Source organism: Sinocyclocheilus rhinocerous, unplaced genomic scaffold (assembly GCF_001515625.1).
Source record: "Sinocyclocheilus rhinocerous isolate Xijiao unplaced genomic scaffold, SAMN03320098_v1.1 scaffold934, whole genome shotgun sequence".
Taxonomy (NCBI): Eukaryota; Metazoa; Chordata; class Actinopteri; order Cypriniformes; family Cyprinidae; genus Sinocyclocheilus; species Sinocyclocheilus rhinocerous.
Window position 1 is genome coordinate 293,213 of NW_015658752.1, and position 27,942 is coordinate 321,154.

At 35.4% G+C, this 27,942-nt stretch overlaps 2 protein-coding genes and 1 long non-coding RNA gene across 5 annotated transcripts in view; 1 reads left to right on the top strand and 2 right to left on the bottom strand.

The window, feature by feature from the left end:
- Positions 1 to 13,385, bottom strand: fap (fibroblast activation protein, alpha). Of its 3 annotated transcripts, XM_016531397.1 has the most exons (26): positions 13,091 to 13,384; positions 12,793 to 12,877; positions 11,733 to 11,825; positions 11,538 to 11,632; positions 11,298 to 11,372; positions 11,163 to 11,215; positions 10,463 to 10,535; positions 9,684 to 9,804; positions 9,446 to 9,600; positions 9,076 to 9,173; positions 8,830 to 8,959; positions 6,997 to 7,035; positions 6,794 to 6,892; positions 6,192 to 6,262; positions 6,049 to 6,102; positions 5,012 to 5,139; positions 4,856 to 4,906; positions 4,627 to 4,728; positions 4,468 to 4,537; positions 3,413 to 3,607; positions 3,087 to 3,141; positions 1,933 to 2,032; positions 1,785 to 1,843; positions 1,637 to 1,709; positions 1,430 to 1,503; positions 1 to 562 (listed from the first exon to the last, which is right to left on the bottom strand). In XM_016531397.1, the coding sequence occupies exons 1-26, from the start codon at positions 13,091 to 13,093 to the stop codon at positions 461 to 463; spliced, it is 2,253 nt and encodes a 750-aa protein (XP_016386883.1). In that variant the 5' UTR covers positions 13,094 to 13,384; the 3' UTR covers positions 1 to 460. The 3 variants fall into 3 exon arrangements, with proteins under 3 accessions (XP_016386883.1, XP_016386885.1, XP_016386886.1); XM_016531399.1 differs by lacking the exons at positions 12,793 to 12,877; positions 13,091 to 13,384 and adding an exon at positions 12,694 to 12,760; XM_016531400.1 differs by lacking the exon at positions 1,785 to 1,843 and having other exon boundaries at positions 485 to 562; positions 13,091 to 13,385.
- The window catches only part of LOC107722908 (uncharacterized), a 21,575-nt gene continuing 6,467 nt past the window's right edge, over positions 12,835 to 27,942 (top strand). Inside the window, exons 1-2 of the long non-coding RNA XR_001637860.1 lie at positions 12,835 to 12,883; positions 19,163 to 19,240. This is a non-coding gene — a long non-coding RNA (uncharacterized LOC107722908). The remainder of the gene's footprint in view (positions 12,884 to 19,162; positions 19,241 to 27,942) is intronic.
- The window catches only part of LOC107722900 (interferon-induced helicase C domain-containing protein 1-like), a 35,938-nt gene continuing 24,201 nt past the window's right edge, over positions 16,206 to 27,942 (bottom strand). The window contains exons 10-16 of the mRNA XM_016531396.1: positions 26,762 to 26,977; positions 25,447 to 25,703; positions 25,157 to 25,306; positions 19,059 to 19,220; positions 18,788 to 18,981; positions 18,541 to 18,634; positions 16,206 to 16,797 (exon numbers count right to left, since the gene is read on the bottom strand). Coding sequence (XP_016386882.1) covers positions 16,594 to 16,797; positions 18,541 to 18,634; positions 18,788 to 18,981; positions 19,059 to 19,220; positions 25,157 to 25,306; positions 25,447 to 25,703; positions 26,762 to 26,977 — 1,277 coding nt within the window. The 3' untranslated portion in view covers positions 16,206 to 16,593. The remainder of the gene's footprint in view (positions 16,798 to 18,540; positions 18,635 to 18,787; positions 18,982 to 19,058; positions 19,221 to 25,156; positions 25,307 to 25,446; positions 25,704 to 26,761; positions 26,978 to 27,942) is intronic.

Here is a 27,942-nt window from a genome sequence, read left to right on the forward strand (position 1 = left end):
TTTCTTGTTTTCAGGATATGAAGAATGAGTCAAAAGACCAAGGCATTCAAATCCCCAATGTTTGAGTTGATCAGTTTTCTTACAGACATGCTTAAACCACACATTGAAGTCAGTGCATAAACACAACTACATAGAACACTATGGATTCCACGATCAATTTGTAAATGTAACATTATGAAACATGCCAGACGTCTGTGACACAAACTACATTCATATCAGGTCACATTTGTAGAGTAATCATTACAGCAATTTGATAAAAAAAAAAAAACAGCTAATACAAATTTCACATATTAAAAAAACACTATAAAATCTTACATGTAACTGTCATTGGCTCTGACATAAGAGTTTGTTCCCATTAACATGTTCTAAATACAGACTAGCATGTAAAGCATCTGTCATTAACAGTGTTTGTGCCAATGTAAAAGGAACATTTGTCTTCATAATGCATCAATAAGTCCATTTATTTTTTCTCTGCAAAACAGTTCTGCAGGAAATGGTTCAAGTGTGCGTAGAGGTGGTAACGCGCTTTACCAGACAGTCCATGATCCTTATCGGTGTACCACTGAGAAAATATTACACATTTAGGCATTTAGAGTGTTTTAAAGAAAACAAGACCTTTCAGAGCTTAAAGGAATAGTTCGCCCAAAAATGAAAATGTATTGACCCTCAGGCCATCATCTGAACAGACTTGGAGAAATGTAGCATTACATCACTTGCCCACCAATGATCCTCTGCAGTGAATGGGTGCCGTCAGAATGAGAGTCCAAACAGCTGATAAAAACATCACAATAATCCACAAGTAATCCACACCACTCCAGTCCATCAGTTAACATCTTGTGAGGCGAAAAGCTGCGTGTTTGTAAGAAACCAATCCATCAAGGCATTTTTAACTTTAAACCATTGCTTCCGGCTAAAATACGAGTCCATAATCCGTAATTAAGTCTTTTGTCTTTTCACATCAAAATCCAACAAGAAGTTTGTTTAGAACTGGTTTTGACTGTTTTTGCTTGTAAACGGTGCTTGATCTGTGCAGATTTCTTTCCTGATTAAGACATGTTCAGATGACTTCCATAATACTGCTTTCACTGGAGAGAAAGCAGTATTATGGATTATGGAAGTGAAAAACGTCTTGATGGATTTGTTTCTAAGAAACACACAGTTTTTGGCTTCACAAGGAGTTAACTGATGGACTGGAGTGGTGTGGATTACTTGCGGATTATTGTGATGTTTTTATCAGCTGTTTGGACTCTCATTCTGACGGCACCCATTCACTGCAGAGGATCATTGGTGGGCAAGTGATGTAATGCTACATTTCTCCAAACTCATCTACGTTTTGCATGGCCAGAGGTGTGTAAATTTTCAATTTTGGATGAAGTATTCCTTTAATAAAATTTTTTTTCATCACCTTCATCCATTCATCAAAACTCACCATTGCTTCAAAATCAACTTGATTTTCCACCAGGGCTTTGGAAATTTGGGCAGCTTGCTGGAAGTGCACGTTGTCTAGAGTAGTGAAGTCAAAATGGCAAGAAAACATCTTTAAATGCTGCGTATGTAGTCAAGACACTAGGTTTTGGATCAGAGTCAGTTTACCAGATTATAAATGCGATATATCTATAAACTTTACATTGCTTACCGTCTGCTGTGCCGTGCACCAGCATGTACTGCACTGACTCGAAATTTTTTGCCCTGTCGGTCACTGTTGAATTCTGCAAATCAACCAAATATATGAAGCACTGTATTGATAACTTCATAATTTCATGTTTTCTTACGGGTTAACTTACTTTATAACTTTCAGTGTTTTCCTCAGGGCGATGCATGTATCTCTCTGTATATACGGCATCTGTGAAGAATGCAGTGTGTGAGTTAAGTTTGCTAAATTGTCTGTGGTTCATCTATATCATAAATCAGAAAACATTTTGAAATCCATACCATAATAGTCCCACTTAGCAACAGGAGCCACGGCAATTCCACATTTGAACAGTCCACTTCCAGATCCCAGAACCATGGATGTGACATAACCACCATACGACTGTGAGCAAGACAAACGTTTCATGATTAGTGTGATGGTTTTCAGTCAACAGGCTCATCGTAGATCTTTTAGCGATTGTTGTTTTACCTTAATTAGAAAAGAGAAGATCGTCAAGAACAATTTGAATGATGGTTTTGATGGATACTTACTGAAAGCTTAAATCTGCTTTAAAGAGTTTTGACATTTTGGAAGATGTAAATGTTTTGTTACAATACTTTCTGTACAGTACTGGTCAAAAGTTTGAAATAATTAAGAAAAAATTTTTTCTACTCACCAAGGCTGCATTTATTTGATACAGTAAAAAAAATAGTGCTGTCAAATGATTAATCGTGATTAATCGCATCCAAAATACTGTACTGTGTATATTTATTATGTATATATAAAGATACACACACACTCACACGTCTGGTCAGCTATCCTTGTGGGGACTCTCCATAGGCGTAAAAATCTGTTAAAACCGTAATATTGTGAAATACCATTACAATTTAAAATAACTATTTTCTGTCCGAATACATTGTAAAATGTAATTTATTCCTGCGATCGAAGCTGAATTTTCAGCATCATTACTCCAGTCTTCAGTGTCACATGATCCTTCAGAAATCATTCTAATATGCTGATTTGCTGCTCAATAATTATTATTATTATTATTGATGATCAATCATTAATAACAGTTCTCATTATCATCGTTGTTGAAAATTTTGTGATTCATTTTTTTAGGATTCTTTGATAAATAGAAAGTTCAAAGGAACAGCATTTTTTTGAAAAAGGAATCTTTTGTAACATTTATAAATGTTTAAAATATATTAAAATACAAAAGTTATTTTAAATTGTATTTATATTTCATTATATTGTTTTATTTACTGTATCAAATAAATGCAGCTTTGTGAGTATAGAAGACTTCATGCAAAAACTCTTAATTATTCCAAACTTTTGACCAGGAGTGTAGCTTGAATCTTGGATTTAAAGTTTAAAATCCAACCAAACCAACATAATAAAACCTGTTGTGTGGATTTATAGACATGAACGCATTTTTTAATGAAAGCACTGCACTTACCCAACCCCACATGCCAATTCTGTCTTTGTCAATGAAACCCATTTCAATGAACTTTCTGAAATTAAACACAAATTCACAGGAAACACAATTACTAAGATCTTTTGTAGATGCTAGTTTGTCGCTTTTCATGAAAATCTCATGACTGCTTTGCTTTCAGTCAACTCTGCTAGCGTTTGACCTTTATCAACTCATTTTTGACACAAGCTTCATGACAAGCTCGTTCTCTCTTGTAGGAGGCTGACAGGACTCACGTCTGCCTCGTATCTCTCATGCGTCTGTGAGTGTTACATCAGGCTAAATGTGTGCACATCGTTCCTCCGCCTCACCTCACGGCCGAGATTTGATCTTCCACCTCGTATGTTCCCAGCCGGCCGTAGATGGCGTGCATTATCTCATCACCCTGGTAACCGCTTCCCCTGCCGTCAAAGCTGGCGATGATGACCTTCTCTGTGCTGCACAGGTACGTGGCCCACTCCAGGCGAAACACATAGTCCGTGTTCTGACTGGCTGGACCGCCATATCTGTGAGTGTGGAAATAACACAAATCTAAAGAATATATTCATGTCGTAAAAGATATTTTTGTAATGGAGGAGACTATTTTCTTTGACATGCAGTTTGGGTAGCTGACAAGAAATCGTTGCTGTGTGCTATACTTCATCTAAACTGATTTTAAAATGCATTTTGCTAATTATTTTATAATTATTATGCATTCAGCTAGAATGGGGTTCATTTTAATTGAGAGACTACATGAAATTTGAACTTTTTAAAATTTAAATTTGTTTAAATTTTATTTAAAACATTTTAAAAATTTGTTTAAATTAAAATTTGTTTAAAAATAAATGTACACGTTTAAATTTGTAAATTTATTATATACACTACCATTCAAAAGTTTGGGGTCAGTAATTTTTTCTTTTAATAAATTTATACTTTTATTTAGCAAGGATTCATTAAATTGACAGCAAAAGTGACAGTTAAGACTTTTACATTGGTACCAAAAAAATATATTTTAAATAAATGCTGTTCTTTTGAACTTTCTATCTGAAGATCCTGAAAAAAATTATATCATGGTTTCCACAAAAATATAAAGCAGCACAACTGTTTTCAATGATTTCTGAAGGATCATGAGACACTGAAAAACACTGAAAATTCAGCTTTGATCACAGGAATAAATTACATTTAAAATATATTTATTTATTTTCAATTGCAATATTTCCAGATAATAGTGTTTTTATTGTATTTTTGATCATATAAATGCAGCATTGGTGAGCAGAAGAGACTACTTTCAAAAACATTAAAAATCTTTCCAAACTCAAAATGTTGAACCAAAATGTATGAGCTGTGATTAAATTCAATAAAAAAACAAAAAAAAACTGTAACTCACACTTGAATTAAAAGAGGGTACTTTTTGGAGGAGTCAAAATTCGGTGGGAACATCATCTGATACCAGAGGTCTGGAGAAACATAAACAACATGAAAGGCTTTAGATAAATATGCTACCTAAATCCTGTTTGCCAAGAATACTTAAAAATGTTGCACGTACTGAATCCTGCGATCTTCATTGTGGCACGTTTGATGGTTGGCATCAGAAGCTCAGTAGTCAGAATTTTTTCCAGTTTCTTATTGTCCTCAAGGACCTGAATCTCTAATACAAAAAATAAAAAAAACAGCACCAACTTCTAGGTTAGTAAATGAAGATAGAAATGTGTTCTATTCCTTAATTTACATAGCTGATGTTGTAAAGTGGTTGGATTAAACGGATACTAGCACACCTTTAGCAGGCCCTCTGTTGTCCATCAGTGTAAACAGCGGAAGTCCTGGTCCTGTAAAATCAGTGTTTATTAGATTGAGCACACGCTCTCCTCAGATACCTCGTTCAAGTGTTTGTCATGAGTGCATCTCACAGGCGTGAAAGTGTGTTCACTAACCGTAGCAGTCCATACGGAAGAAAGAGGCGTTCAGGCTGAAGTAAGCCGAGTTATACTGACACCTGTCCTGGTACAGCGAACAGGTCAGGCACTCGGCGGCAGAATGTCCACTCTTGCTTATAGAAATCCTAAGAACAAGAGAAATATGTTTTTATAAAAAGATTTCACTGTGACAAGTATGGATGTGAATTTCATTTTTTTTGTTTTCTTTTAATGCACTCTCTACCAAAGCTAAACTTTGTATTTATTTGATTTATTTATTTGTTGTTTGTGCCACATCTATGTAGACACTGTGGAGTAGTCTTTGATTTATTACATCTGAAAATTGATTCTAGTGTTAGTGTAGTGTAGACAGAAAATAACGTTTGATTTTTTTTCCTCGGTACACAAAATGCAAAATTTGAAGAACCTTTACAGTATGGACTATTTTTATAATGTGCTTTTATATATATATATATATATATATATATATATATATATATATATATATATATATATATATATATATATATATATATATATATATATATATATATATATATATATATATATATATATATATATATATATATATAATTTATTTTTTCCTTTTTGACGGCTGACAGTTGTTGTATAGGCAGGTTGGAAAGGCAATTGCATGCCATTAAAAATTCTGCTTTTGTGTTCCACTGAAAAAATAACAGCATAGAGGTTCAAAACAAGATGAGGGTAAATAAATAATGATATTTAATGCTAAACTATTTCTCTATAGTGGCTCTGAAGTATGTATTGAATATTATATTTTGGCGTTCTCACATCATCAGAGGAATACATACACTTCATTCCAGAACCACTAACGAATTTGACCGTCATTAAAATCATCCTGCATTTTTTCCTATACGGTTCCAAAAATGGAATTGGTTGTGAATAATTGGTTCTTGTTTCCCAATGCAGAGTGTTGTGATACCGTTGCAAAAGAAATTACTATTATAAAATGTACAAATTTAAAATATTAAAATACAATCCTAATACAAGCTGATGCAAAAGGGTGTTTTTACTTGTAAAGATTTCTCTGTCCAGGTCTTCCCATGTGTTCATTACTCACGTAGTGTCTGTGGAAAGAATAGATTTTAGATGTGGAAAGTTTGACAATAAAGGCACATGAGAAGAAAACAAGACTGTTCTACTTTTTCATACGCACATGGAATCTTTGGTTACTTTTGAGATGTATATCACTTCCCATTTGCCTGAGGTGATGGGTGTTGCTTTTCCCTACAAAGAAAACAACAGTTGACAGACCAATAACTTGCTAAGCTTGTACCACACTGTTTCTTTGTGTCTGTCTTTTAACGGTTATTAGCCAAAGGATATAACACATTATAGCCTGTGATACAGTGTAATGATATATCTGAGGTTTGCACGATAGATCGTAACAGTGATCGCCTACTGTTTCAGTGACATTTGTTATGGATGCATTTATCCCATTCATATTATCCTTAGGGATTTCAAAATCTTTTGTAATAAAGAGTTCAAAGTCATGCACCAAACCAACCTGCTCTGAGATGAATCACAACAATCTTCCATTTTTATATATATATATATATATGTATATATCATTGTAGGTCTGTTTTTAAAGGTTTTTACAGTAGCATTCATACCAATTTCTATATGGAGATAATTAAGGATTTATTGGTACTTCCAGAACCATTACTGTATGATTTGAAGCTATAGCTTAGCAGGTTTTTGAATCTAATGGCACAAACGGCATTAAAATAAAATACAAAATAACACTCCGTTACTTACGGCTTCCACATAGTGGAGATGTTTATAACCGTTGTCATTGCTCATAACTTTGTAAAAACTCATGTTATTTGCAGCAAAGTAAGGAGCTGCAGGAAAGTACTGTGAGGGGAAACACAGACCACGAAATGTAAGGTTTCAAAGCAGCATCTTTTGCACAAATTAAGATAATTTAAAGATTTTATGTGATTACTGCATGTACTCACCCGTCCAACCCATCCAGTTTTGCTCTTTTGCTCAAATTTCTGTAAAAAAAATTGGTTAAATCACACATTTAAATTGATGTAATTGAACTGAGGTCATATTAGGGCAGTGGTTTTTGGACTTAATGAAATGTCTTCATACAGTATGTAAACCTAGTGAGCTGATGATACATGCAAGAAGTTTGTGAGTCATTTCAGCACTTCTGTATGTAAAGTATATGTATATATGGCTTCTTGAGACTTGGAAGACAGTGCACATATTGTCTATTTTACTCATATGGACTATTTTATTACACTTCTTTTTGTCCTTTTGTAGACAAAACAGTCTTGACAGTCACAGTCGCCTTTGGTTTTCCTATTGCAGGGTTTGTACAAGGTGCTTGAAGTACTTGAATTTGGCTTTTTGAAATTTAAGCACTGGAAAACCCTTGGAAACAGACGTTTAAGAAGAGGTACTTGAAAAGTGCTTGAATTATTGAAAGACAATATATATGAAACTGGGCTTGACAATACGGACTGCCAATGGCCCGGGGCCACAAGAAAGACTCTTGGGATAGATGAGGGAATTGACATTGTCAGATTGGGCTAGTACTATGTCTACGGCGTCACGAAAGATGATCATATTTGCGTGTTTTTAAGGCGTGACTCTCTTTTGTGACTTCTTGTGTTTGAACGGATACAAAATGATTACAGAGTACCCATCCTGGGTCTTATCCTCATAAACACAGTAGGTTATATAGAAAAAAATCCTTTGCGTTAAACCCTAATAAAATTACAAAATAATTTAAACATTCAATTTTTTTCGATATTTTTTCCAAGACCTCCCCCAAACCAAGAGAATGCATAATAAGATAATTGAAGAAATACTAAGAAATAATTTTAGAAGGTCCCTGAAAGTTAACTTAAACAGATCTGTTAAATCTGCCACAAACTGTATCACTTAGATAGGGCTTCTGCTGTACACAAAAGAGAGATACTAATACAAACTAAACAAAATAATTAAAACGGTAAGAACCTGCAAAACCCTTGAATGCTTGCAAGAGTACTACTGTTCATTTGGGAGAAAATACAAAGTTTTATTCTTTGCTGTTATATTAGCATCTTTGAAAAATAATTGTATAAGATGAGCTTTTTACATGTGCTCGTATATGCGCTGAAAATTCTTGGGCTTTGTTAATGTTCTTATGCTTTAGGTTGCAACAGTCATTGCATAACTGTATGTTATTTGTACAGTTTTGTTTTATTAATATATTTAAATATTTAAAAGAGATCTCTGATTGTAGTCCTTGAAAACAAACAAACAAAAAAACTTCAATAAAAAGTGTAATTGTTTGGCTTTTATTATTTAACCTAACAGTGAAAACTGAATGCATGCAGTTTTACTGTTTTTTTTTTCCCGAGATATTTATTTTTTTCTGTAACAAATCTGAAAGAAAATGCTTTTATAGTAATTATTTAAGAAATATATTAAATTACTTTGTTTATTTTTTATTCAGTGTTTTATTAACGGGATTATTCACCCAAAAATTATAATTTTGTCCTTTACTCATGTTGTAACCAAACAGTTGCTGGTAGCCATTAACTTCCATAGTATGGAAAAAAAAATTACTATGGAAGTTCAGTGGCTAACAACTTGAGGGTGAGTAAATGATAATAGAATAAAAATTTTTGGGTGAACTATCCCTTTTATGATAAGTACAGTAAGAACCATATGTGCCAAAGTTTGCAACAATAGAAAGAAACATCAAACAAGATGATTGTATACTGATTTGTTGATTGGCCAAACCAAAATAACGAAGGTACCACTGCCTAATCTATGTAATTGTTGATTCTCACCGAGGTTTCTTTCCAGTTGGTGCCGTCATAGTCATAGATCTGCAGAAGGACGCTGTCCTGTCGGCGTGGAAGCCATTGAACAGCCAGTCGTTCATCTGTGACCCAGGTGACTGTTCTCAGATAGTGATCGCTGGGAAAAGAGCAATAAAATAACATTACTCTGAACTCTAATGCTGTGAAAGCTTATGTTTCAGAGACGTAAGGCTTTGTGTGAACATGTGAAGTAGAAACATAAGAGGGACACACCCTATGCCGACGGATTTCGGTACCACCACTTCTGATTGTCTGGACGGATTTTCCACATCAATCACAAACAGCCTTGCTCTGGGAATAACACAGCCTGCCTTTGTAAGCAGAGCAACCGTTTAGTAGCATAATGATATTTTGAATGAAATTGTAAAATGAGAACAGCAGAGATCAAGCTGTCATCATACAATATTTTAAACAAATTAGTTCAATTAGAAAACCAAAGACACTTGGACCAACAATGTTTCACCTTGCAAAATTATGGATTTTAAACAAAATAACAATATTGAAATATAAAAATATGCTTTTGTATGTTATAAACTCAAAATAAACTAAATTAAATCATAAAATCACTGGGATATTTGCTTACTTTTGGGTAGGGGATAAATACTGTGGTGGGATACTGGTCATTTCCATACAACGAGTATTCGATGTTGTGAACTCCAGTGTCATTGATTTGTAGATAAGCCAGATATTTCCCCTGCGGAGACCACCAGATGGCTTCGTTGGATGCAAAAACTTCCTCTGTCCAGCAAGAAAAGCAGCAGATGGCACATTAGCAGGTATGAATGAATGTCTGTGTGTGTGAATGCATTATATGATGTTACCTTCATAAACCCAGTCTGGAACCCCATTGTGAATTTTGTTAACTTTTCCATTATGAGTGACTTGTATGGCCTCGGCAGTGGCGTTCTTTTTGAGGTAAATATTATAATCCCAGACGTAAGCCTGCAGATAATGCATGGTAATTAACACAAAATAAGGCCATCAACCTGGGTCTGCATATGAAAAAAAGTCTGTATGGTTAAATCTAGCACATTTACATGCTGGACACAAGTACTCATGTCACTTAAAGGGGTCATATGATTTAAATTTCAATTTTTCCTTTCTCTTTGGAGTGTTACAAGCTCTTGGTGCATAAAGAAGATCTGTAAAGTTGCAAAGACTAAAGTCTCAAATCCAAAGAGATATTCTTTATAAAAGTTCAGAGTCTTATATTTAAAAAAAAATATATTTTATATTTTTGAGCAGTGTAGAGTAGGGCTTGTTGTTTGTCATTTTCTCCGATCACAAATGCAGACATGGTTTTATGTTTACGCGGCCTGTCCCTTTTAAAATAAAATAAACATAAAAAGGCTAAAAAAAAAAATCATAAACCATGCATAAGTTGAATAACATTAACAATGAATAAAATGTATTGTTATAAATAAAATGTAAAAATAAAAGTAACGATAAAATGTAAAAATAACTCCGGGTTTTTATTCAGAATTCTTTGCAATGATTTGAGCTAGAACTAGAGCCTTCCAATAATGTAATATAATAATTGGAGGGTGATTGTTACGATCTGTATATATATATTTTTTTGTTGTTACTGTTTGTAACTCACCAGTTTATTTCCTACTGGTGCCCACACTAAGAACTGTGTAACAGGTGGAATCTGAACCTTGGAGAGAAATTCCCTAAATCCAACAGAAAACAAAGACACATTAAAGTGAGCATCACATTATCAATTGTTGGAATTAATATATTCAAACTGTTATACGTATTAGTGTACTAAAGTCTTCAATGAAACAAACAAAACATTTTCTTAGACTACATTTGACCTTAAACTCAATCACGCTGAACACTCTCAGAACAAAAAAGGTACAAAAGCTGTCACTGGGGAGCTGGGGCCCTTTCAAAAGGTACTAACATGTACCATTTAGGTACTAATACATACATTTTGAGTATTAATATGTACCTTTAAGGTACTAATATGCACCATTTAGGGGTTAATACAGTACCTTTTGAAAATGTACTGCACCAGTGATGACTTTTGTACCTTTTTTTTCTGAGAGTGTTCAGTGTGATTGAGTTTAAGGTAAAATGTAATCTAAGAAAATGTTTTGTTTGTGAGCGCCTATAACTCTGTTCTGTTTTAAGTCCAGCAGCTGTGAACAATATCTGTGTGAGTTAGTTTGAAATACACTGAAACATGTTCAGGAGTTCCTAGTTCTGGAAGTCACAATTTCAGAATGATATAGGTTTTCCGTGCGCATGGGAACCCTGTATTTTGATAGACGTATTATAGTGACATCTTTACTCACCGAGACTCCATGTTATACATATGGTAGGAAGCAGTGAAGGAGTGTCGCCATAGCTGTTGATGCATTTCAAATGTGTTACAAACATCAGCTTGAGCCACTTATGCAGTGTTTTGGGTTTTATTGCAGTCAAGTTACCTTTGAGTAATTGCTCTCAAAGACGACAAACCTTTTGTCTGCTGACAATATGTAATCTGTGGCATCCACTTGGGCCTGAAAATCAGTTCACAGTACATGAGTGGAACTTACATGCATGTTAAACATGAAGAAAAGATGTAAGAAATGAGATAATGAAATATCAGAGCCTATTTAATGAGAAATTATGAAGAATAAAGGTTTTGTGAAGAGTCATTCAAACCCTCATATGAGGCAACCTACAAATGTTGAGTTGCTCAGGTACACTGAGCTTTCCTTCGTTTCAGCATTGTGCAAGTAAATATGGCCTTCGCTGGTTTTGTGGAGGTATTCATTGTCTAGTGGAAAATAAGACAGCGGAGTATGTGTGTCAGGGTGATTTAGAGGTCATTACAAAAAAAAAACAGGGAGCATGTGAAGTGCCTTAAGGTGTCGTACCTGATATCCAGTGGAGACTGTATGTTTTATACCTGATGGTATCATTGTAGAAATCATTAAAAGAATACGTTCTCTTTAATGCAGACTCATCTCCTGAAAACACAGTAAAGGAAACCAGTTCAAGTTTCAGTCTTCAAAAATTCCGACCAAAATGCACATTTGATCGTTTCTATAGATTTTATTTGATATATCTATTTTTATTTAATATATTTATAAAATATAGTAGTCAACATTTGAAGTGGATCCAAAAATTGATCAAAGTTGTCCTAAGACAAGAACGGGTATTGTTTTGGTTTTAGGACAACTTTGATGAAAGATTTTGATCCACTCCAAATGTTGACTAGCCTACTGTATATTTCGACCTTCCCACAAGAACGACAGTTTCTTTACTGTTCACATGGTGGCGCTATTGTGTCAGCGCATTTTTCCCCTAGAATGTTTTATCACAATATGTGCTATTAATACGGATACATCGTGACAAGTAAATCTCCAACGTGCTAAATTACGACAGTTTTACGTTTCGTTTATTTACCTTCCTAAAGAGACAGCGATCGTGCAGCTGTTGCTATGGTTACCTCTTCAGGGTTTCCAGTTTCTTTGCATTCGGACTAACTTTTGAGATTGCGATGTTTGAAAATGCTTATTCGACATTTTTCACTATATTATAGCTTTACACATCACAAAAAAGTTACTTAAGTGTGTTCTGTTTATTAAGGTTGCAAGAAAATGTATGTTAAGGAGGACACAAAAACATTATGCGGGAGATATAGCGACGAACCTCGGGGTAACAACGCCGCAAAAATGGGAAAACAACAATATTTTGTCATTTATCTCTACAAGTCTGCTTAATTATTTGAATCTTACAAAAAATGCCATGGTAAACATGGTTAACTGTCGCTTCCCTATTAAACAGTGGACACAGTGATGCCAGAAAATAAGTCTAATACAAAGTTTTGCTTACTAGGTTGTGAGGTACAGACACTATACATGCTTTAAAATGATTCCTTACAAATGATTTCAAATTTCAGGTGAGAATGAAGAAGAAGAAGATGCCACTCACTGTTTACGTAAATTGCCGTGGGAATAACGATGAGCGTGATGACGACAAGCGCCCCGACCAGCGCCACGCACACCTTATTACAGCCCTACAGGTGAGGCCAAAAACACTGCGTTTCACAAATCACCTCAGAAAGAGTTACTTTATTAAAACAGGTTTTAATTGCTCAAGCTATCACAGAAGTCGCGTTCCGTCACACCCAACCTTTTTTTTTTTTTTTTACCCAAATAACTTTTTAGTCCACAGGGTGTGTAGCTACAAAACACAACACTGTTCAGGAAAACAACAAGTAGCTACTGACCATAATTGCGCAGGAACGTCTAAAACGCGCATCCAATCTCTAGGAATCCGCTGACGCTGAATATTTCTGACCTCCAGTTGTCCTTAAACAGATCGTTAGACGCCTTTGTACGCGATAATGCAAGAGTTAGACAGACAGCTGCGCTTTATTCCGTCCGATTGCAACTTTCCAGGTTAAAAATGTACTTTCTCCGATGCATCATTGAGTCTGGAGTGAAGGAAGGGTGGCAAAACTTCCTCAGAACCCGCATTCCGCGCAACTTCCCATCGGAGTGCGTTTAGCATGTGCTTCTTCTCTTCGTGAGCGCCTATAACTCTGTTCTGGTTAAGTCCAGCAGCTGTGACTCTCAGCACAACCGGTCTGCTTTGACTGTAAGAGATCAAATTTACAGACTTGACTTTCATTTCAGTGACAATAAACTTGAGTTGATCTCATTAAATGCAAATGGGGTCCAAAAGTTTTAAGACCACCAGAGGAAATGCTTCAGTGCATTGTTTTATAAAACAAGACAAACATTTTCATGACATATTTGATAGTAATTTAATAGCAGCGTGATCTTGAGCTGGCATGAACTCCAGTAGGCTAGTTTGTGCAAAACATGATGAGCAGGTTCTCCAGCGTATTTAAGATGGTTCAGAAAGCATCTTGGACATCAGTGCATGGAAGAACATCTAACCTTAAAAGTGTCACGCATAATCTACTGATTTGATTAGTCACAGAGAAATAGTGAAGAGTGTTAAATATGAAATACTTTTTCTTAAGAAAAGTTGCTTCGGAAACTTTCTTGCATCATAACTTGTCTTTTAAAAAAACGATCAGGCTTTCAGCATGATGTTAGAGTTTTGGACTGTACCGTGCACGTTCAATTCAATTCAAGTTTATTTGTATAGCACTTTTCATGATACACATCTTTGCAAAGCAACTTTACAGCAAATTAAGTTTCTACAATATTTATTGGTAGCTTATCAGTGGTGACTGTCAGTTAATGTACATATGGCAGAACTGTACGGAAAAATCAATTAAAGACGTAATCAAACAGACGATGAACACTATTAACAGCAATTATTATATGATGCAATCAAACTTATAGCAAAATGTGGTAGTTCTGTATGTTGTTTCAGGGTTGGCATCATCTGAGGGGTTGGCAGTATCTCTTCTCAGGTGTTCTGGAGCCAGACTGAAGCTTGTGTAAATCCTAGCAGAAACAGAGAAACAAATAGAGACATACAGTGGTGTGAAAAAGTGTTGGCCCCCTTCCTGATTTTTTGTTCTTTTGCATGTTTGTCACACTTTAATGTTTCAGATCATCAAACAAATTTAAATATTAGTAAAAGATAACACAGCGTAGCACCAACCAAGCAAAATTGGTTTGTTTAACCCAAGCTAAAGAATAATAATGTGCATTTGATCAGATATAACTGCAGTACAAGATTATGAGATGCATTATTTGAATGCTTGGCCAAAGAGATATGTCTTTAATCTAGATTTAAACAGAGAGAGTGTCTGAACCCCGAACGTTATCAGGAAGACTATTCCAGAGTTTGGGAGCCAAATGCAAAAAAGCTCTACCTCGTTTAGTGGACTTTGCTATCCTAGGTACTACCAAAAGTCCAGAGTTTTGTGACCTTAGGGAGCGTGATGGATTGTAGCGTGGTAGAAGACTAGTTAGGTACGCAGGAGCTAGCCCATTAAGGGCCTTATAGGCAAGTAATAATATTTTGTAACTGATACGGAACTTAATAGGTAGCCAGTGCAGAGACTGTAAAATTGGGGTAATATGATCATATTTTCTTGACCTGGTAAGGACTCTAGCTGCTGCATTTTGGACTACCTGTAGCTTGTTTATTGAAGATGCAGGACAGCCACCTAGCAGTGCATTACAATAGTTCAGTCTAGAGGTCATGAATGCATGAACTAGCTTTTCTGCATCAGAAACAGGTTACATGTTTCGTAACTTGGCAATGTTTCTAAGTTGGAAGAATGCTGTTTTTGTAACATGGGAAATATGATTTTGAAAAGACAAGTTGCTATCTAATATAACACCCAGATTTTTGACTGTAGAGGAAGTAACAGTACACCCGTCTAGTTGCAAATTGTAATCCAAGAGATTCTGTGTACTGTCTTTTGGTCCAATAAGTAATATCTCTGTCTTATCCGAATTTAATAAGAGAAAATTATTGGTCATCCAATCTTTTACATTTTTTTTTACACGTTCAGTTTAGAGCATCAATGCTTTTAGGTAAATTGATTTATATTGCAGTTTTCAAAATATTCATGCAAGTACAACTGCAGAAGTGTTCTACAAATTCTTACATGTAATTATAGATGTAGCCATAACAATGAATACTGGATAATATGAATTTTATGTTTCTTTTACTGTATGTTTGTTTAGTTTTTATTGAGGACATGCATTACTAGTCGAAAGTTTGCACGTAATTTGAAAACCTTTGATTTATTTAAATACAGAAAAAATATTTGTAAACAAACGTTCCCTATGTATTTTTAAAATAGGCATCATAATAATATTAAATGTATAGCATTATATATTTACATATATAATATAGTATATATAATACATATTAAATACAATATTTATACATATTTATAATATTTGTTACAAATTTATAGAATTTTAAATTTCATTTCCAAAGTGAGCAGAGCTGGACAAAGAAGAAGCTGGAATATAAGCAATAATTCAATTGTGTCACATTTTGATCACTACATCATTCCCAAACTTCCATTTGTGTTATATCAGAGTTGTTAGCATTTTACTATCATTCCAACATGTAGAAAATGATCACAATAAAGGTGAAGGCGTCTTTAAATTTGCATTGATTGCGTATGTGTTTAAAGAATGTATCGACACATGTCAACTAAGGAGGTACACTGGAAAAACTTGTTGAGCCTTCAGGACTTGTCAAGCATAATGAGAGTTTCCTGACAGGTTTTCTCAGGTGATGTTTGCTCACTGGGAGCCCGTGTCCCCCTGAGAACACCTGAACAGGTGTGTGAGAGAGTATGTGTCACACTCTTCCCTGATGGTCCATCTCTCTTTTTTTTTTCTTCAGTGAATGCATGATTCATAATCAAAGACCGTTCATGCGAGAAAGAAAACAGATGACACAAAAAGGGTCATTTTAATGTATTTACTCCAAATAACACAATGTACCATATTCTCTAGAGGCAAATCTAAATACACGGACATTCTCAAAACACAAAATCAGTATTTGTCACAGACTGCCATTGCACAGCTTCACTGTGCTTCCACAATTGCAAGATGTAAACTCAGAATTGTGAGATAAAAAGTGCATTAGAATCACAATTTCAAAAGTGCCACTAGAGATGAAATAAATGATAGAAATAACAGCTTCCATTGAGCCACATCATGTTGAGTAGTGCAAGTGCTTTTAATAGAATAGACTTGGTAGATGAATCGTTTTCCAGGTTATGACATCTGATTGAATGTGTCAGAGATGAGTTTGAAAATCTTCTGCTCTTTATTTTTAGTCAGTTTCCATGTCTTCTTCTTCCCCCGAGTCCTCTACGAGGAGATCAGCGTGTTGAGTGTAATCAAACGCAGGGAACTTTATGGGCAACTCGCTCCATTTGCTGAATGTCTTCTTCTTGGAGCCGTACGTGACCACAAAGTTCTTGATATGGAGGCAGGGACACTCAATGCTCTTATACAGCATCATTGAGCCCCATTGCTGCTCAGGAACGAGACACAAGGTAAGCTTTAATATGAATGCATATTAAAGGAATTGCATACTGTATGATGTATAGGCTGGGTGACATACAAAATGTTTTACTATATATATTTTTGATTATTGTGTTATCTGTATAAAATTGCATCATGAAACTTTACTGTAAGACTTTGCAAAACACGCCTTTAACACATCTTTATTTAACTAAATTTTACTTCTTGTGTGAAGCAGCTTGAATCTACTTAGCTACATTGAAAACCACCCCAGTTTTTGCTATTCAAATCAGATACATAAATATCAAAATATATATTGCTTATCATTAAATGTCAAAAAAAATACTGAAATTCTATTTACAATAAATGAATAATCATGCATAGATAATTTAATAATGTATCATTTTAATAATATTTTAATCACATATTTATAAATATATTGCCTAGCTGTAGATGAGTTTGTTTCTTCATCAGATTTGGAGAAATGTAGCCCTCCATCACTTGCTCACCAATGGATGCTCTGCAGTGAATGGGTGCCGTCAGAATGAGAGTCCAAACAGCTGATAAAAACATCACAATAATCCACAAGTAATCCACACCACTCCAATCCATCTGTTAGCATTTTGTAAAGTGAAAAGCTGTGTGAAACAAATCCATCATTAAAGCATTTTTGACTTTAAACGGTTGCTTCAGGACAAAATACGAGCCCGTAATCGATAATAACTCTTCCTCCAGTGAAAAAGTCCATCCCCTGTTGTTCTCTCACAACAAAATCCACCAACATATTTGTTTAGGTATGTTTTTTGGACTGTTTTTGCTTGTAAATGGTACTTGATCTGTGCAGATTTCTCTCCTGATTCAGATGAGACAACCTTTTCACTGGAGAAAGCAATATTATGGATAAAGGACACCAATAGCAACAGTTTTAAGTTAAAAAATGCCTTAATGATGGCTTGTTTCCTACAATCATGCAGCTTTTTGCTTCACAAGACAAGACATTAATTGATGGACTGGAGTGGTGTGGATTATTGTGATGTTTTTATCAGCTGTTTGGACTCTCATTCTGACGGCACCCATTCACTGCAGAGGATCCATCGGTGAGCAAGTGGTATAATTCTACATTTCTCCAAATCTGATGAAGAAACAAACCCATCTGCATCTTGAATGGCCTGAGGGTGAGTACATTTTCAGTAAATTTGTATTTTTGGGTGAATTATTCCAATAAGCTAAGTGTTTTTTGCATTATTGTGGTTCTGTGTTTTTAAAGGGTTAGTTCACCCAAAAATGAAAAATCTGTCATTAATTACTCACCCTCATGTTGTTCCAAACCCGTAAGACCTTCGTTCATCTTCAGAACACAAATTAAGATATTTCTGATGAATTCTGAGAGTTTATTCAACAATTCGTCTCCTCTGAGTCACCCTAGCGCCATTTTGGAGAGTATACACTGAACGCAAACAGCGTATGTTGTTCTGTGTCAGCCGCACCACACGCATACGTGCCTTGCTGTCTATGGGAGGGTCAGAGAGCTGTCAGAATGCATCAAAAATATCTTAATATGTGTTCTGAAGATGAACGGAGGTCTTACGGGTTTGGAACGACATGAGGGTGAGTAATTAATGACAGAATTTTCATTTTTGGGTGAACTAACCCTTTAAGAGTGAGTCGAACTGAATTTTGCTAAACCAGTGTTATGCTCAGCAGTAATGCAAACAGTGTTTATTTGAAGGGAAGAGCTGAAGTCAGCACGTACCAGTCCACAGTTTTTGCACGCAATGACTCCATTGGTCTCATAGTCCAGGAGTCTCTCCTGTAGTGATGCATTCTCTCGGACTATAAACAGCTCACTGCAGACATCAACAACATTTATTTTTACTGATTTATTACTGTCTTCACCACCATCATTATGCATGATAAACATCATGTACAAACATAAGTGTACATATTTCTGGATTTTCTGTGAAGGCAAAACAAAAGTATTTGTAACTGTGGGTTTTTACCTAAATTGCGGAGTGACATTGACATGGTGCATGTTCTCAATCTTCTCAATGTCTTCTCCAGAGCACACAAACACACTGCACTGCCTGCAGCTCAGGCTGATTTTAGATGGCGGTTCCTTCATCATTCCCTTCTGCAGTTTCTTCTTTATCTTCACCTTCTCCTCCATTATGGCCTGCATCTGAAACTCTCTGATCTACACAAAACCAAATATTGTTTCTTTTAAGTGTACACTTGGTATACTGGAGTGTATTTTTTGAAGTAGATTCTCACTTTCTTCTCGTAGTCGGCTCGATTCATCTTGCACACTTTGGCGATGGCTTTGCTCATCATTTTCTCCCGGTATTCGTTAACACTCTCTCTCTCTGCCACCCCAGATCCTGCCTCCGCCACCAGCGTGTAACTACTGTCCTCTGCTCTTCCTCGACCACGGGCCTGCAGAGAGGGAAAGACAAGTAAGTAGTGACAAACTGATAAATTAGACCGGCTGAATCCCTGAATCCCTCCCAATATTTGGCCATTTTAAAATTGTTTAAAAGTTTGGGGTCAGTGGGATTTAAAAAAAAAGAAATTAATACTTTTATTCAGCATGTATGCATTCAATTGATCAAAAGTGACAGTAAAGACATTTATATTGTTACAAAGAATTTAAATTTCAAATAAATGCTGTTCTTTTTACACTATTTTCATCGAAGAATCCTGGAAAAAAATATTTTCTGTTTCAAAATCAGTTTCCACAAAAATATGAAGCAGCACAACTGTTTTTTCATTGATAATAATCAGAAATGTTTCTTGAGCAGCAAATCAGCATATTAGAATGATTTCTGAAGGATCGTGTGAGACTGAATACTAGAGTGATGATGCTGAAAATTCAGCTTTGCATCCCAGGAGTAAATTATATTTTAAAATATATTCATATAAAAAACTGCTATTTTAAAATGAAATAATATTTCACAATATTACTGTTTTTACTGTATTTATAATCAAATAAATGCAGCCTTGGCGAGCATAAGAGACTAACTTCAAAACCTTTTTTTTGTGAATTTGGAGTAAATGTTGAATCAAATAATGAATAAGCATCATTAAATTATTAAATTTAATGCATGATTTGCTATAAATAAATTGTATTATACCTATATATACACAAGAGCAATATATCGGCCACACTCTGTATTTGAATTGGCCATTAAAAAAATCCCCTATGAGTCAACCAGTATTAAAGGGATAGTTCACCCAAAAATGAAAATTCTGTCATTAATTACTCACCCTCATGTCGTTCCAAACCTGTAAGACCTTCGCTCATCTTCGGAACACAAATTAAGATATTTTTGATGAATTCCGAGAGCTCTCTGACCAGGGGCGGTTCTAGGATTTCATCTTTAGGGGGGCTTAGCCCTCAGAGAGACCATTAGATACAACGATACAAATTAACTAAATAAACAGTATTTTACTGTGCTTATGAAAACTGTATTACTGTATAAATAATTAGACACAATTACCTCTTATAGTTACAGAAGATACTTAGTGAGTGATTCTCATGTTTTTCTTTTGTTGTTTGATTAACATTATTAGCCTAATATAAGAAATGCATGGATCCGTTACTGACACACATCCAATATTTTCTTAACTGTTTGTTTATTTAAGATGTAACCGACTGCATTTACTTGAATACTCGTCAAGACGGCCAGTGAAATAATATTTTGTGTATTTGCTTATTTGCTCGAGAAGACGCGAAAGTGAATGACCCGATCTCATGAAAGTGCGTTTCAATGGCACGATTTTCTGTTTCTATTTGGTGTGCTATTTATACGCAGAAACTGACTTTGGTGTGCATACGATATACGCACATGTTTGACGTGCATATAATACTCAGTTTTTGCGTGCATATGATACGCACTTTATTGGCGTGCATATGATACACATTTTGGCGTATATATAATATGCATCTACCCCACACCTCTAATTCTACCCAGTGCATATCATATGCACGCCAAAGTCCATTTCTGCATATAGACAACGCACCAAATAGAAACAGAAAATCGCGCTATTGATACACATTTTCATGAGACCGGGCTTGATTATTCTATTGAACTCTTTAATCTGATTTTACTCATTCATTCGGATTCCTAAAACACTTTGATTCTCTTACCAGCACCGTATACGGATCTCATACTCACAAACTTGTCAGTCTTGGTCATTAGACAGAGGCGGCTGACTAATATTGTAGATGGCTGTACTCTACTTGCTCCTTCTGGAATGTATTATTTAGTCCCCATAGATCTGAACACAATTAATTAAGGTAAGACCATATCTAACCAGAGGTCATGACCATTCTTCTAAAGGCAACTTTATATAATCATGCTGTGATTCTCACGTACACTTACTTAGAATAATATTACAATAATCAGAGGTTGAGGTTCACCCCTATTTATATCAACAACACACTGTTGTCCTAAATGGAAAACCCATTATTAGCCTCTACAGTCTAAGTAGACATGACTAGTTCCAATTTGTTAGTCGGAGCTCTAAAACATCATTTGATGTGCTCTCTGCTCCACCTAAGCTGCATTTTAGCATTATTAACCCGAGTGTAGATTTGAGGTGTTATGGACTTAATGTAATCTAATCCCAGAGTAAGTCAGAATGAAATCAAATGTAAAGTCAGGTAAATATGTACTGTATTATGCAAATTACATAGTCAATTCAGAGATAATCAATACAAGACATCAATTTCTCAAAGATAAATCCAAGAGTAAAAGATGCATACCTGACTATGGTATGGACACACTCCACACTACGGCTCATCTGGCTACAGAAGTACGCTGATCTTCTTGCAACATTTCCTTAAAGGGGTCATATGATGCGATTTCAATTTTTCCTTTCTCTTTGGAGTGTTACAAGCTCTTGGTGCATAAAGAAGATCTGTAAAGTTGTAAAGACTAAAGTCTCAAATCCAAAGAGATATTCTTTATAAAAGTTAAGAGTCAACCACGCCTACCTAAAACGGCTCGTTCTAACACACCCCAACATACCTACGTCGTTCTGTGGGAAGATATGCATAACGCCGCCCAAATGTTCACGCAAAGAAAGAAGGCGTAACATTTATTCTCGCTATAGTATTGTTGTTGCCGCTGCCGCCATGTCCTGAAGACGCTGTGTGCTTCGTTGTGAAAGCGAAACTACTTTGTTTGACCTTCCAAAAGAGGACGATATCTGTATAAGACGGTCAAATACTTTGATAGATAATGTGATATTGATTGATACTAATTAATAAAATAGCTCAGTTGTTACTGCGAGAGCAGAATAAAGAGAAAAGGCAAAGAATACGTGATACTGCACTGAAAATGCGTATCAATAGCACAATTTTTTTTATTTTACGTGCTATTTATACGCAGAAACTGACTTTGGCGTGCATATGAGATGCAATGGTTAGGTTTAGGGGTGTGGGGAAGGTGCGTATCATAAGCACACCAAATAGAAACAGAAAATCATGCCATTGAAACGCACTTTCATGAGACCAGGCTGGTGTGCTGTCCGTGCAGTGCCTCTCAGTGCGTGTGCGCGCACAGTAATGATCCATCACAGCGCGTGAGTACCACATTGAGATTGATAAACGAGCGAGAATGATAAACTTTCTTGAGGAAGCAGCACTGGCCTGATTGTTCAGATAGCTGATTATAGTTTAAGGGGGGCTGAGACGACAAATAGGGGGGCTGAAGCCCACCTAAAAAGGGTCTAGAACCGCCCCTGTCTCTGACCCTCCCATAGACAGCAATGTAACACGATCAAGGCTCAGAAACGTAGCAAGGACATCGTTAAAATAATCCACGTGACATCAGTGGTTCAACCGTAATTTTACGAAGCTACGAGAATACTTTTTGTGTGCAAAGAAAACAAAAATAACGACTTTATTCAACAATTCATCTCCTCCACATCAGTTATAAGCGCCATTTTGGAGAGTATCACATAAACAATGTATGCTGTTCTGTGTCAGCAGCACCATACGCGGATACGTTGTTTACGCTTTGATCTGAACGAAAACAACGTATCCACGTACATGCGTTGCATATGTTGTTTACGTACGTGATACTCTCAAAAATGGCACTATAGGGTGACGCTGAGGAGACGAATTGTTGAATAAAGTCGTTATTTTTGTTTTCTTTGCGCACAAAAAGTATTCTCGTAGCTTCGTAAAATTACGGTTGAACCACTGATGTCACATGGATTATTTTAACGATGTCCTTACTACATTTCTGAGCCTTGATCGTGGATCCTTGCGGTCTATGGGAGGGTCAGAGAGGTCTCGGAATTCATCAAAAATATCTTAATTTGTGTTCCGAAGATGAACGAAGGTCTTACAGGTTTGGAACGACATGAGGGTGAGTAATTAATGACAAAATGTTTGGGTGAACTATCTCTTTAAGAAGTATGCATATACTTTGTCATTCATGAGATAACATTTCATGTATTATGTACTACATGGTCCATATATATTTGGACACAGGCACAATTTTTTATTATTTTAGCTGCTGACAAAAACATATTCAAGTTACTTTAATTTGAGGGTATTCTCATCAAAATGGAGGAAAGGTTAAGGAATTACAGCTCTTTAATATGTACCTCCTCCCTTTTTCAAGGGACCATAAATAATTGGACAATTGACTCAAAAGCTGTTTCATGGACAGGCGTGGGCTATTCTTTCATAATTTCTACATCAATTAAGCAGGTAAAAGGTCTGGAGTTGATTCTAAGTGTGTCATTTGCATTTGGATCTGAACCCACATCATGCAGTCAAAGGAGCTCTCCATACAAGTGCAACAGACAATTGTTAGACTTCAAAAACAAAACAAATCCATCAGACAGATAGTAGGAACATTCGGAGTGGCCAAATCAACAGTTTGGTACATTCTGAGAAAAAAGAACGCACTGGTGAGCTCAGCAACAAAAAAGGCCTGGACGGCCACAGAGGACAACAGTGGTGGATGATTGGATGATCCTCTCCATGGTAAAGAAAAACCCTTTCACAGCATCCAGCCAAGAGAAGAACACTCTCCAGGAGGCAGGCATGTCACTGTGAAAGTCTACAATCAAGAGAAGACTTCACGAGAACAAATACAGAGGGTTCACCACAAGGTGCAAACAAGGCCAGATTAGACTTTGCCAAAAAACATCTAAAAAGCCAGACCACTTCTGGAAGAGCATTCTTTGGAAATTAAGATGTATAAAAAAAGTATGGAGAAGGCTTGGAACAGCTCATGATCCAAAGCATACAACATCATCTGCGGAGCAGTGTGATGGCATAGGCATGCATGGCTTCCAGTGGCACTGGGTTACTGGTGTTTATTGATGATGTGACGGAAGACAGAATAATTCTTAAGTGTATAGGGATATACTCTCTGCCTGGATTGTCAAATGGAGCAAAGTTGATTGGGCGGCGCTTCATAGTGCAAATGGACGATGAACCAAAACATACAGCAAAAGCAACCCAGGAGTTTTTGTAGGTAAAAAAAGTGGAATATTCTGCAATGGCCAATCAAATGGTCAGTCTCCTGATCTTAACATTTAACTTGCTGAAGACCCACAAACAAACAACAACTGAAGTCAGCTGCAGTAAAGGCCTGGCAAAGCATCACAAAGGAGGAAACCCAGTCTCTGGCGATGTCCATGAGTTCCAGACTTAAGGCAGTCATTGCCTGCAAAGGATTCTCAACAAAATATATTTTTTTTTATTCATGATTATATTTATTTGTCCAATTACATTTGAGCCCGTGAAAATGGGGGGACTGTGTATAAAAATGGTTGTAATTCCTAAGCATTTTATGTTATATTTTTGTTCAACCCCTTGAATTAAAGCTTAAAGTCTGCACTTCAATTTCATCTTCATTGTTTTATTTTTATTTTATTTTACTCTGTTCTGGTGGCATACAGATCTGAAATTATGAAAATTGTGTCAGTGTCCAAATATATATGGACCTGACTGTATATTGTACTATAGTACATAGTACTATATTGTGTGTAAACAAGTGTATCTGGCCTCATAGTGACCTTGTTTCTGTTGGGTAACTATACAGGAAATCACTACATTGAGTTTTTCATTTGATAATGGCTATTTTAAATTGGTATTAGAAGTTGGCCTATTACTTGTTATGAAAACGATGATCACAGACTTTAGCTATAGAATGCTTAAAACTGAATGTTGAAAACTTTTAGTTAGGTTCCTGTTACACATTTAAGTGCTGCAGATGTGATACGTATGAAAACGGCCCGAGAGCCATATGGCATCTAAAGTAAATAATAAACAAAAAACTACAAGCCCTTAGAAACAGGCCAGAAAGTGTAGCATCATGTTGAGCAATAATCTAAAATCACACCTGAATCATGGCGATCTCATTGGTCACAAGGCAATAGCGTATGACGAAATTACATTCGGCGATGTCCAAACCCTCTTCTGCTACAGTGGTGGCTATTAGCAGATTGATTTGGCCATCACGAAACTTGTTCAGCACGTCCTTCTGCTCTGCCTGTAAATGGCAGGACAGTATTTTATTAAAATCCACCAATGCATGGATTTAACTAATGCAAAATATGCCACTAATGCAACCTGGAACAATCATTTAAATGAATGCAGACACATTAGTTCCTGAGTTTGAGAGTGACTTACAGCAGTCATCGGTTTCACCACGCTCTGATCTCCTCCACCGATCAGATAGCTGGCACTGACTCCCACTTCATCAAACTTGGGGTTTTCTTGAATCCACTGGCAGAGAGCGATGGCGCTGAGGCGGGTCCGGGTGAAAATGATGCCTCTCGCTCTCTCTCTGGTGCTGAATTCCTTCAGGATGTTGGTTTTCAGTTGGGCCAGATTGTTGTTTTCATACTGCGGCTTTCCCATCAACTCCTGCAGCTTTGCTTTATTGTCTGTTGAGTATTAAGAGAAACCGATACAAACAGTAAATCAGCATTACCCAACAAGATGTTTAGCGTGTCTGGACACATTTTAAAGGGATTTTTTTTATCTAAAACAGTGTTGTTTTAGTATTATTTTGAATAGCTTTTCAGTTATTTCCAGTTGAATGTTTTCAAATTTAATTTAATTTTAACTGAGTAATTTTATTATGTGCTTTTGTAATTTTTTATTGAGCTTGAATACAATTTTTTCAGTTTTAGTAATTTTATTTTATTTCAGTTAGTTCAGTTGGTAAGCATAATTTCAATTTTTTTAAATGCTTTTTAGACTTAGGATTTTCATCTAATATTTATTTTATTTCAGCTTTATTTCAGTTACATTTTTAAAATGTTTTAGTTAAAAAAGGGTTGTTATTGTTAACTAAAAAAAATTAATTAATTACTTAAAATGAATATAAAATAAAATAAAACTTATTTTATTTCAGATAGTACTTCAGTAACATTTCTAATTTTTGTTTAGTTTAAGTACTAGTACTAAAGTACTAAATTGGAATAAACTAAAAACTAAAACTTAATTAAAAAAACAAAACACTATACAAATATTAAAAATAATAAACTAAAACTAATAAAAATGACAAAAACAACAAAATTACCAAAACTTTTACTAAAATTAAAATGAAAACAGAAAATATAAAAAATAAAACTCAATTCAAAATAACAAAAACTATAATAGGATATACTAAAATAACACTGCTTAACAATATCAATACTGCTCCAAAAATAAAAAAAGTCATCATTTGCTCACTCCCATGTTGTTCCCATGCTTGTTTGTTAGTATAAAGCATCATCCACTTTCATCAAAAGTGCTCAGATATTACTGAACATCTCCTGTTGCGTCTCACGGAATGAAGAAAATAATACAGGATTGGAACAAAATGAGTAAATGATGATAAATATTCTGCTTGGCTCCATGCATTTTTATTTTATTAACAGCTTAAGTAATCACTGGAGCCCCATAAAAGACTATTTCCACTATATTCCAGAGAGCATTGCGTCTGTTTTTATGATACCTTTGAACAAAGTGAAGAGGAATCGCTCAGTGTCTGTGATTGTAACAGTGCCTTCCTCATCGGGGCTGGATTTGGTCTTGAGCTCTTCGTTGTGATATTTGTTGAGGAAGCGGAAGGCGTCTGACATGCGTATGGTGTTGCTCTGATAAAGAGCCTCGTTGTATTGGCGGAGATGTTCGGCGCACACGCGCACCTTCTGATTCTCCTCCTTAGCAGCTGGTGAACAACACAGACAGTCGATATTTATAAAGTGTTCAACAATATAACTCCTGTTAGGCCACAAGATCAGCCCATTAAGGTTCTTTAATTTATAGTCCACTCATTGGACTATTAAATAAAGTATTTAGTGTATCCATAATTGCAAGTAAAAATCCCATTCTTTTTCTCCACAGAGAAAAAGTAGCAATAATACACATTTAAAACAGGCTTACCATGAATTCTGAAGTTATGCAATTTCAACGTCATTTTTAAGCAATCGGGTTTAAGTTACATCATTTGAAGTGCATCATGAGATGAGTAGTTAATACACTTGTCTTGTTCGCTTGTTTCCCCCCCCTGTTTTTCAATTACTTATTTTTGTGTAAAATACTTTAATGTAGGGATTTGTCTCAGAGCTGATTGGTTTGGGTAAATATTTCTTGCAAATATCTATGGTGAAATTGAAAAAAAAAAAAAACGTTATTGTTAACTCAACTTTATTGTTAACTACATTAACTGAAATAAAATTCAATATAAAAAACTTAAACTTATTTTATTTCAGCTAGCTGTCAAGGTAGCATTTTTAATTTTCACTTAACTTAATCTGAAGTACTAAAATAACTAACACTAAATAACCTAAAACCTAATTTAAATAAAAACCTAAAACCTATTTAAATAATAAAAAAAAAAAAATATAAATATAAATATATAAATAAAACAAAAAAAAGATAAAGATAAATAAAACAAAAAAAAGACAAAACTCAACAAAATTACTAAAATTTTAAAGGGGTGGTTCAGTGTTTTTTTTCTAGGCTTGATTGTGTTTATGGGGTGCAGTCTAACATGTGTTAGTGCTTTGTTTTTTAAAAAAACGCATTATTTTTCACATAATTTACTCTCTCTGAGAAACGTGCTGATCAATTTCCTGCTTTTATGAAGCCCCTCCCTCAGAAATAGGCGATGGGCTCTGATTGGTTAGCTAG